Here is a 12,310-nt window from a genome sequence, read left to right as displayed (position 1 = left end):
ACCGCGTTCGTCTTTTGTCCCCCTTCTTCTTTTTCCGGTACGTTCGCGAGAGCACGTTGTAATCCTGTGTATGACGCGTGGCTTTTGTATCACAGAATATGTCCAATATATTAATACAGTTATTAATATTTCCTATCGCTGTGTTTCTCCTGCCCACATCCCCAAACTCAACATTTGTGGTAAACAATGTAAAAATTTTTGAAATTATTCGAAAGGTCTTTATTACTGAAAAATGGCTAATTTGGGATTTGTACTGTTTTTGATCCAGTTATTATAGTTATTGATTATACTGAAGGGACTATTTCAGAATCTGGAATTTTGAGGAGTTGAAAACTTGAAAAATTGGTAATTTGAGAAGTTGGAAGTATGCAAATTTGGAAATTTGAGAAGATGGAATTTTACAAATGTAGAAGTTTGAAAATTTGGAAATTTGAGAAGATGGAATTTTACAAATGTAGAAATTTGAAAATTTGGAAATTTGAGAAGATGGAATTTTACAAATGTAGAAGTTTGAAAATTTGGAAATTTGAGAAGATGGAATTTTACAAATGTAGAAATTTGAAAATTTGGAAATTTGAGAAGATGGAATTTTACAAATGTAGAAATTTGAAAATTTGGAAATTTTTAGAAGATGGAATTTTACAAATGTAGAAATTTGAAAATTTGGAAATTTGATTTTTTTTGTAGTTTAGTACATTTATGGTTGTAAATGTGAGAATAAAGGATAGCTAACACTGTTACAAACTAATCAATACTCCATAGTTAGATAAACTGAAATTTAACTCCCATTAATGTTCACGTTGCGTTCGAATTTAGATTAATTCGAGCACGCGGTTAAATAATTACCTAAAATCAATGATTGGAGAACATCAAGCATTCCGAACGAAAAACATTATGAACTTAGCAATCACTATATGTAAAACATCTTTTAATCCACGAAATATTTGTTCATTCATTACTATCGCATCTAATTGTTTTTTAGTAACACTATTATGTTGCTAGATATAATTATAATTATATTCAAAATTAAATTATACTATACCATTTTCTCATAACAATATTGTCTTGATACGTTCATACGTATATTGCCAAACACTGCAACTCCGTATTCAACACTAATTTCAATTGCAATATATCTTTTTCTTATAATAATATTATTTTGATAGGTTCATAGATGTGGTGTCAAAAACTGTACCTTCTTATGCAACACTAATTTCAATTACAACATATTTCTTTCTTATAACAATATTATTTTAATGAGTTCATAGATATAGTATCAAAAACTGTAACTTCGTATTCAACACTAATTTCAATTACAACATATTTCTTTCTTATAACAATATTATTTTGATGAGTTCATAGGTATAATATCAAAAACTGTAACTTCGTATTCAACACTAATTTCAATTACAGCATATTTCTTTCTTATAACAATATTATTTTGATGAGTTCATAGGTATAATATCAAAAACTGTAACTTCGTATTCAACACTAATTTCAATTACAATATATGCTTTTCTTATAACAATATTATTTTGATAGACTCATAGATGTAGTGTCAAAAACTGTACCTTCTTATGCAACACTAATTTCAATTACAATATATTTCTTTCTTATAACAATATTATCTTGATAGGTTCATAGATGTGGTGTCAAAAGCTATACCTTAGTGTCCAACATTAATTTCAATTATATCTTTACTTCATAACAATATTATTTCGATAGGTTCATACGTACATATCACTAATTTTAATCACATCTCTACTTCATAAAGTTATTGCTTCTCTATCTTTTGTCTTAAAAATATAATTTCGTACATTTTTATTTTGGACCTTCTTTCGTATCGTCGTCAAGAGTTAGGATACATCTTGTGTAAGGTAACAGTGGACCAGTTCATCAGTCCAGCCTCGATTATCGAGGAATTAATGTGGGACGATAATCGTGCAGCGACACGAGAGGCAAGTCGATAGTCGATGCAGTATTCGGTGGCGTGGTACTATAAAGTGCGTCGATGGTCACCATAATCCACGAACGGTCACGCTCGTAAACAAGGGTCGACAAGAGGACTGCGAAATGTGCTTCGAGGGAGCATATATCCGACCAACCCCCTTTCACCCCCGCTATTCTAGTTCACGCTCTGCACCCCTTTCATTCCGCTTCGCGCGCACCTTCCTAGGGATAGATGGGCTAACAAGGATTTGCAATGGTAACGACGACGTTTCGTGGTTTCTAAAAGCGAGACTACGCATGACCTAGCGACGCAGAGTTTCTCAAACTTTTTACATATCGGGATCTCCTCGCTAATGGAATCAACATGTTTGTATTCTTGTCAATTATAAGAATCTTTGAATATTTGATAAACAAGTACAGCGGAGTTCATCTTAAGCGTACATTCTTTAATATAGAGTAAAAGTTGCAAAGTTGAAAATTTCAAATATGGATTCGAAAATTCCGAGAAACCGGATTCTGTAAATGTTTTAGATTTATGAATTTGTAAGCTTATCACTAGAAGATTTCTGAATCTGTAAATTAAAAGCTTCATTAATTGACAAATCTAAACTGTTAGATTTAAAAATTCTTACGTTCCTAAATTCCTAGATTTTAAGATCCCTAGATTTCTGAATTGATAACTACAATATTTTTATTCTAAAAATTCTAAAATCCCTAGATTCTCGAATCATTAAACTCATAAATCACTAGATTTCGGAATTCGTAAATTCATAAATCACTAGATTTCTCAATCTGTAAAATTCATAAAACGCCAAATTCTGAAATTCATAGAGTACTAAATCCCTAGACTTCTAAAGATTTAAATATAAAAATTTCCAGATTCCTAAATTCTTACATTGCTATATCCCTAGATTTCTACATTCTTAAATTACTAAATCCCAAGATTTATAAATATTTAAATATAAAAATCCCCAGATCTCTAAATTTCTAGATACCAATTTCCCTAGATTCCTAAATTCTTAGATTACTATATTCCTAGATTCCTAAATTCTTGGATTACTAAATCCCTAGATTTCTAAATATTTAAATATAAAAATTCCCAGATGTCTAAATTTCTAGATACCAATTTCCCTAGATTTCTAAATTCTTAGATTACTATATTCCTAGATTCCTAAATTCTTGAATTACTAAATCCCTAGATTTCTAAATATTTAAATATAAAAATTCCCAGATTACTAAATTTCTAGATATCAAAGTCCCTAGATTCGTGGATCAGTAAACTCATAAATCACTAGATTCTTAAATTCTTAGATTACTATATCCCTAGGTTCATAAATATTCAGATTCCAAAATCCCCAGATTACTGAATTTCTAAATATTAAATTCCCTAGATTTCTGAATCAGTAAATTCTTAAATTCCTATACTTCTAAGCTCTTGGATTTCTAAATTCCTAGATTCCAAAATCCCTAAATTTCCGAATCAGTAATGTAAAAAATAACATTTCCGAACCTATAAACTTCATAAAATGTCCAGACCCTAAAATCCCTAGATTCCTGAATCCATAAGTTCATGAATCCACAAACTTCTGAATTCGTAAACTAATAAATTGCTAAATTCTTAAATTTTTAAATCCCTAGTTTCCTAAATTCTTAGATTTAATCATAGCATTAAAAATAGTTATTTTGAACAAGGATACCGACTGTGATTTTTTATTTGTAATACATAAAAGTAATCTTATATTTTAAATATAATTTTATACAATCCACTAAATGACATTTTTATCAAAAATACAGGAACTGTCGAATTCGAATATATGAAGATTGTAAAACTTCCCGTTTCATTAATAATTCTTTTCAATTCAATAAATGCTTGCAGAAATGTTCATATAACACCTAGAATTTTATAACTAATTATATATTATTTAAATTATAAATACAAAAATATATTACACTATAAATCATACTTAATTTCCATTCCTCACAGTTTCGTTCGTTCCAAGCAAATTTTGACCACGTTATTTCGAGAACATAATTTAATACCCAGAAACTAAAACTGACTCCGAATTCCATCTCCAAATTCACCGCACTTCCCTCAATATTCGCCATTAAAATTAACTAACCAAGTTTCCTAACACACTAATTCCAAAACAAATATTCTAATCGTCGAAAACCTGAAAATCAGTAGAGTAGAAAGTCTGACCAATATTCAGAATATCCGATTTTTAGCTTATCGAGCCATAGAAAAGAACTTCCTCGACGATAGAATCTCTCCGGCGCGCGAAATTTAAATAATTTCCAAACTAAATATTCCATAGCGCGAAACGTTCGCAGTAAAATTCAACGATTTCAAAATAACCGAATTCCTACTTTAAATTCAAACAGCATAAAAGTTTCGAGCTGCACGAAATAATCGTGCCTTCCTATTAAACTCGAGCAACAAATAAATGAAACATCAAGTCTCGCAGATGTTCAAGTAGTATGACGTGTATCACCAGGCTTTCTAAAACGAGAATTCCAGGAGTGCGGCAGAGACAACCGAGGAATTTCCGACGAAAGTTTGAGAAACACTGCGAGGACGTATAGAGAATGGACCAAATACCGTGAAACGTGCTCGACAATCATTGTACCAAGAGTCATCAGCCGTTCCTAGAGGCACTAAAGGGAAAATGGCATTTCAGCGGCTTTCTGCTCTTCACTATGCGAGCAGCATCGCGTAATTCAGACGCGGTTCTGCTTAAATTTTCGCGTTCGATAAGCAGAAGCCATTACAGTGCCGATCCGTAAAGCCGCCATAAAAGTATCCGCAAATTGTCTTGGAAATCATTACCTTATCCCTGACTTAAGGAGCTTTCAATTTTCTTCGGTGAAACGTTTCGTACATTATCTCCTCGTACCGTTTTATCGATCTTGTTACTGATAGAATTCTTACTGATTCTTGTTAACGATGGAACTTTTGTCTTGTTTTATTTATTGTTGAATGTTTGTGTTAATTTTAACCCTTTGAGCTTGGAGCAAATTTTTCACGTTAGTGTTTAGTGATTTGATGGAGTTTGTGGAGGGAGGTTTGTTATGGACATTTGTGCTATTGTTTTAATCGTTTTGTATGATGGTTTGATGAGTGATTGATTTGGTATTATTTTTGATGGGATGATAATATTTCGATGAGTGATTAAATTGTCATGGTGCTTTAGAGAATGATAATATTGCGACAAGTGATTAAATTGTAATTCTTTCTAAAATTCTAAAATTATATTTTAAGAAATTGTCATATATCTTTATAGGATGATAATATTCTGATAAATGATTAAGTTGTCATTTTTTATTGAATGTATTCTGATAATTGATTGAATTGTCACAGAATATAGAATGATAATCCTCCGATGAATGATTAAATTATATGAGACTTATGATGAAAAATTTATGACTATTATTATATTATAGAGACACAAATTACTCATATGTTTATTTATCAATTTATTTTGCTCCCTTCATTTATTTATTTTTTCCATTTATTTTTAATTTGATATTAAACATGGTTCAAATAAGATTTAAATGTTATACATTTTAGTAAAATAATCATTCAAAACTAAAGTTTAATTATTAAAACGAATAGACTTCTTTTAATATTTAAAAAATTTGTACTCTTTTAATGACATAAGAAATTATATAAAAACTTATGTCAAAACATAAAAATATGGAAATTCTGTACTTAACTACTGATTTGAAATTAATAACTCTTGATTATTTTTTATAAAACAAAATAAAATACATGAACAAAAATAAAACGAAATAAATTAATTTTTAATGTGATTTTACTCTTAAAAATGTTTATTTTTGAACATAATAATATTTATTTGAATTAAACAATTTGTTCAAAATAATTACAGCAGAATTAATACAGAATCAATATTTCAAATTATAATATAGAATTGTAATGGTAATATAATTTCTATCAAGATTACTGATTTACGCAAATTTAAAAATTTCCCATTAAATAAATTAATTCTCAGAACAAAACTAGCACGCTATTAATAATTCCAAATACCGACAGCATAATCCATTATAAAGCGAAACAACATTGTTTACGTGTGAGGTAAACTAATTTCGTAACACAAACAGCTTTAAATGAGATTTGCGGTATGGTTAATAAGCCATGACTAATTCCGTTCTTTTTCCAATAATCAATCTACCGATTTAATTATACAGTAGACTGCCGTTATATCGCCACAAACATGTACTAACGAACAATTTTTGGAATTGATAAACATTTTAATCTCATAAAAATTCTTCAATTTTTCAACAAAAAAACTTCTTTAATATTATATTGATCTCTGTATACTATATGAAAAAACAATCTATATTATTTTAGTGACAAATGTGTGTGAAACTTTGTACAAATGCGGCAATATAACGAGGGTCTACTGTACTTCAACGTTTCAAGATTAAAATCATTGCATCCTTTAATCTTCGGTCACTTGTGTACGAACGTCAATGGTTACATATTATATTATTATCCTTTGACTTTACGTCTCTAAACATCGCATCGATTCATAAATATTTCCAAGAAATATTTTTATAAATTCTGGGAATTTTACCTGTTTTCAATTTTGCGAACTTTGACGACTTTTTCCGAGAAAAGCACTTGTGCTATTTCGAAGGGACAAGATTAATATCTAACTTTCGTGAATCAATATTTATTTTAATTAAAAGTCAAAATTGCATGAACTTTGTACTAGTATTAATTAAAAATGTGCATTGTTTTGAGCAAGATTCATCAAAATTTTATGAGAATCCAACGTAATTTAATTGGTTTGCATTTTTTAATTTTTTACATTAAAACATACTTTACACATGAAAAACAAGAAGGAGAGCAAAGCTGAATTCAATGTTCATTCAATTTGAATAATTTTTTAATTAATTTTGTAACAAGTGTTAAATACAAAAATTTAAAAAATACTGGAAATGAATTGTTGAAATTTGAAAAATGCGATTCATATATGAATTTCAAAATTAATATAATTAAAATAGTAGTAAAATAGTTAATGCAGTTTTTCTTCAAAAGGAAACGAAAAATGCAAAATTTAAAAAAGGAATGTAGAAATTTAGTAAAGGAATTGCTAATTAATTAAACTCGATGAAAATATAATTCAAACTCAAAAAAGTGATATCACATTTTCATAATGTATAAAAATCTCATGTATCTTTAGCTTGAATCACACTAATTATATTTTTGAGCTAATATAATATAATTATGCCAATTAAGTTCATAAGTTCATATAATTACACTAATTATATCCATAAGTTATAATGTAATTAAGCTAATTATATCAATAAATTAATATCACATAATTCCTCCAATTATATCCATAATTACTTCGTTTCTATCAAGTCTCAGTGAAGCATCAAATAACCTATTATCTTGTCCCTCGAACATCCCAAAAATTGTTTCATCAAAATCGAAACATCTTCATTTAGAGACGTAAAAGTCAACGTTGAAGCTTCTTTCGAAGAAACGAAATTTCCTCGAATCAATTTACCAGACAGCTCAAGCACAAAGGATTAAAGTACACGTTGTTCACCGGTAAAAATGAATTTCCTCGTGGTTCGCGAAATTAATCGAGGAGTTTCAGGATACTCGAATTTCCTGGTTTTTATAATTGAATAATGTGTGAAGATTACTCACCAGATGAGAGTCCCTTGTGGTGAAAGTGATCGAGTCTGAAGCCCTAGGCTCCCGACAGTGGAAATCCATATTACCCCAGGCGGCAGCGCCCGCGGCTCCACTCCTGACCGCCTCGATCAGCTCCATTTTCACCCCTTCTGCGATGAATTCGACCTGCAAAAAGGGTGGAAAAACATTTTCATTACATCCTCGAGCGATACCAACCCGCCGGATATCGTGTAACGGATTTAATATTGCGATGTAAATCGAGGGAACGAATCGACACAGATTATTATCGAGTTGTGATGGATTTTTCTTATCCTTTATCGACTGTCGATAATTGAAAGAATTTCGAAATTATTATTCAATCGTTACTGCTTTAATTATTATTGTGGCAAATTAAATTTGTGAACTTTTACTGTAATTCACAATATCTCATCTTCGTGTTTCAATGTTTCTCTTGATTTTAGATTTGTTTAAAAAAAATTATTTAGTATCGTATACATTTGCAACATTGTGTAAGAGTGAACTAGAAAAATTTAATTAGTTGTTACATTTTACAAACGTATTAAATAATGTGATGATTTGATGAATAAATTATTAGGAAAAAATTAGAAGAATAATACAAAACGAATTATTAAATTTTATTTATTTAGCCTAACCTAACCTATATGTATACTCTTAAAGTTGGAACTTTAAAAATGACGTTCGTATACAATAAAGCAATATACTAATTTATTAAAAATTTATCAATAAGGCAATATACAGTAATAAAAGTAAAATGAAAAATTAGCACATTATTGTATTATATTGTGTTATATTTTCGCGCCATATTATTGTATTATATTACATCACTGAGGCACTGTTACGTCGTATTACATTACACTGTCGCAGCACATTAATTTATTATATGGCATTATATCATTACATCAATTACGCAACAATTTGTTACAGAATGTTAAAATTACCTATCGATGAAAGTGAAATAATTTATTATAATAATTGAATTTTACATATCATTATCTCTAAAAGCTGTACCAAATTTTTTGGAGATAACAGATAACGTAAAGAACACTATATATTGAGAAATTTTGGTAATAAATTAAATAAAATTGTGAATGATATTCTGTCAAGAATTATATAAACACAAGATGAACAAGTCTTGTTGCATTGATGGACAAATAAATTAAACAAAATTATTGATGGTATTGTCAGAAATAAAATAATCCAAAGACAAAATTGAAAAATTTTATTAAATTAGTTTATCAAATAAATAAAATAAAATTATAGATGAAGTCCTATCAAGAATAAAACAACCAAAATACAAAATTGAAAAATTTACTAAATTAGCTTATGAAATGAACAAAATAAAATTCTAGATGATAATCCACCAAAAATAAAATAATCAAAAGACAAAATTGAAAAAGTTTACTAAATTAGCTTATGAAATAAATAAAATGAAATTATAGATGATATTCCACCCATAATACCATGAATCTAATATGTACAAATCCTCTTACACTGTCTCATAAATAAACTAAATAAAATTGTAAATAATATTCCACAAAAATAAACTAAAGAAGCTTAAAAAATCTTGCAACATTGGTTCACAAATAAATTAAACGAAATCGATTATATTGTACGAGGACCAATAATTAGAATCACGAAAGTAATAATAACAAGTACATAACAACAAATGTACAAGTGGAATCCGATTGAACGTATTTTTACCAGCAACGGGCAAACAGGTCTAATTGAAAGATAAATTCAGTTACACGATTATTAACGTACGCATTAACATAGTAATTACGCATTAGCAAAGATTTATATCGTTTATCGATCTGGAGAATCGCGATTCATCCCCCGCTAGGGAGGCGAACATTATTTACCAGGGAACGTTAAAACCACAGCCGGCTAAAATTTCGGCGTTTTTCAAGTAGATTTACGTCCATCCTTTTTTTATCCCCTGCATGAACAATGTAATCAGCTTAATTAACCGATCGATCGCTTATTAGCTGGAAAGCAAAAACATGATCGGGGTTGCTTAATTGATCGTGTACCCGATGCAGTAACGGTGAAAAAGCGTTACTTAAGTAGTATAATTCTTCTTAATGAAAATTTTTTATGGTTCATTAAATAATTATTGTGATGGTCTTGAATTGAGTACAAATTATACTATTTTGCAGAATTTGTAAAATTGGACGTTTGGAAGATGCACGATTTGCAAAATTAATATTTTTATGAATTTTAAGATTTTTAGATTTTTGGGATTTTTAGGATTTTTAGGATTTTTAGGATTTTTGGGATTTTTAGGATTTTTAGGATTTTTGGGATTTGGGGGATTTTGGGGATTTTGGGGATTTTTGGGATTTCTACATTTCTAAATTTCTAAATTTCTAGATTTTTTTAATAAATTTCTAGACTTCAAGATTTGCAAATTTCTAAATCTAGTTGTGTACATTTTTCAATTTCCAAAACCCAAAATTTTCAAATACAAAAATTCTCCAACCCCCAAATCCAAACGACCACGAATTAATACAAATTCCTGAGTCACTAAATTACCAAATTTCTACATTCATACGCTTCTCTATATTTTAATAAACCACGTGTCTATCAACAAGAACATCGACTGAGGTCAACAAGCACCCCTAAAAAAAGTCGCAGTCAAAATGGTTCCAATTTAATTTCCCAAAAGTAACAAACATCACCTGTTCAATAATTGTACATCAGTGTTTTCCTGCAACGGCAATCTATAACGTATAATTCAATTTCCACAATTCTGAATCCGTTTCGCAATGTTTGCCAACAAGAAGACGCACAACTGTAGTTCGCAAACACAAAGCCAGATTCGACCGCAAACAATACCGTATAAATATCATCTAATTTTCCGCGTTCTTCGATCGCCTCGACCAAACTATCGATTACCTCTGCGATGTTCCTTTCGTTGAACAAACAACAATATCCCCGGGGAAAAGCGACAGATCGTGATGGGTCAAAAATTTAGCGATGTTCGCTCGTACAAAATGAAACTTTCAGTATTGTTTGAAAGATACAAAAAAGAACGACTAGCAGATTTTTCCTGGCGTATCAAACTGGCTTATTTCGGTTTCAGCGAAAAATAGGGAGGGAAGGGGTGGGCTACGAGGCCGTATAAATTTCCTTGACAAATGCACGTGCTTTTAATATTTCACCTTTTTTCCTGCACGATATTTTCCATTATCATACGGGCCTGATGTTTAACGGGGACGTTCCTCGCGTAGGTTTTTCTTTTATTTTAAATTATAATCAGAACATATAGATATACAATTTATCTAGTAGCTATTTCTGAGTAAATCATGACATTAAGTTTATTATTAAAACATTTTTTAAAATATATGACATTAATTTTATTATTAAAACATTTTTTAAAATATATGACATTAATTTTGTTATTAAAACATTTTTTTAAATGTAGTTAAACAAATTAAACTTTTAATAAAATATTAAATTGTTTGATGGTAATTTCAATTTTTTAAATATTTTTTATTAATATTTTTAACTAAGTCGTACATATATGTGAAGAATGTATTTCTTTAATTTGAATTTTCCCGCGCTCTGCGCATTCACCAAAATGGTGGCTGTCTTACTGTAGAGGAAGAACTAGTTATAACACAAAGAGATATGAGAAAACTAAATAAAATTTAATTATAATACAGATTGTTAGAAGGAATTTATAGCTTAAAGGAACAATTTTTAATGTAGTTTCTTTATTTTCAGGTAGAGTAAATAGTATAAATAAGACGTGCAAAATAACGAATAAATTTTTTGTTTTCAGAACAACGGAATGTAGCTGTGATTTGATTTGTCAATTCTAAAATATGAACAATTATTCTCATATATATTAATATATTGACTACCCCATAACTTATTAATATTTAGTAACAATTAAAAAAAAATAATTACAATTTAAACGTGTCATGTATTCGAAAATTTCATGTCTTACATGTCCCACAACACATACATATTTATTTTCTACATTCTCCTACTTTCCTCAAGTTTTTCAAGCTCATTTCGAATACATTCACTTATACATATAACTATCTCATAAAAAAGACTAATAAATTATCGTCCGAAATATCAAACAATTTTCCGAACACAATTAATATTAGCATATTCACGGCCTGTTATCCCTTTCACTATCTCCAAACTTTATAAACGACAGCAGCGAAGCAATCTCCCCTTTCAGCATCCAATTCCAGCGAAATCGTCAATTAATAAATTCTCAGACCGCGATTCCCGCAAGTTTCCACATTTCCTAGTCGGACGCGGGATAATTTTGTTTCCATAATTGTTTCCGTAGGAAGTTGAGGCAAGAAATCGGCGTCGGAGAAGAGGAAACTCGTGGCGACTTCTATTTGCATGTTACGCGAATCTACACCGTCGGCCAAAGCTACTTAAGGGACAACATCAGGAAACTATTGCTGCAGTTAACCTTTAGCATCATACTTTTGCTGTGCACTAGGAACGTTAGCACACCAGTCAAAATCACAGGTTTTACCATTTCATTTGAAGATTCTTATTTCATCTTTTATTTTTACACCGCGATGGTGTGATAACTTTTACAGTGATAAAGATTCAAAGTAATGAATTTTACTTTTATTTCATTTATTCGAAAGTAAAATAATTTTGCATCGTGGTTATTTATACTGACACCAGCCA

At 29.7% G+C, this 12,310-nt stretch overlaps 1 protein-coding gene across 6 annotated transcripts in view; it reads right to left on the bottom strand.

Annotated features, from left to right (window-relative positions):
* Positions 1 to 12,310, bottom strand: part of Nrx-1 (neurexin 1) — a 583,956-nt gene that overhangs the window by 236,734 nt on the left and 334,912 nt on the right. For all 6 annotated transcript variants that reach the window (XM_076536346.1, XM_076536345.1, XM_076536349.1 and 3 more), the window contains one exon: positions 7,634 to 7,786. In XM_076536346.1, coding sequence (XP_076392461.1) covers positions 7,634 to 7,786 — 153 coding nt within the window. The remainder of the gene's footprint in view (positions 1 to 7,633; positions 7,787 to 12,310) is intronic.

This window comes from Megachile rotundata, chromosome 10, assembly GCF_050947335.1.
Source record: "Megachile rotundata isolate GNS110a chromosome 10, iyMegRotu1, whole genome shotgun sequence".
NCBI classification, from domain to species: domain Eukaryota; kingdom Metazoa; phylum Arthropoda; class Insecta; order Hymenoptera; family Megachilidae; genus Megachile; species Megachile rotundata.
The sequence above is the reverse complement of the archived record's forward strand: the minus strand, read 5'-3'. Positions and strand labels throughout refer to the sequence as shown.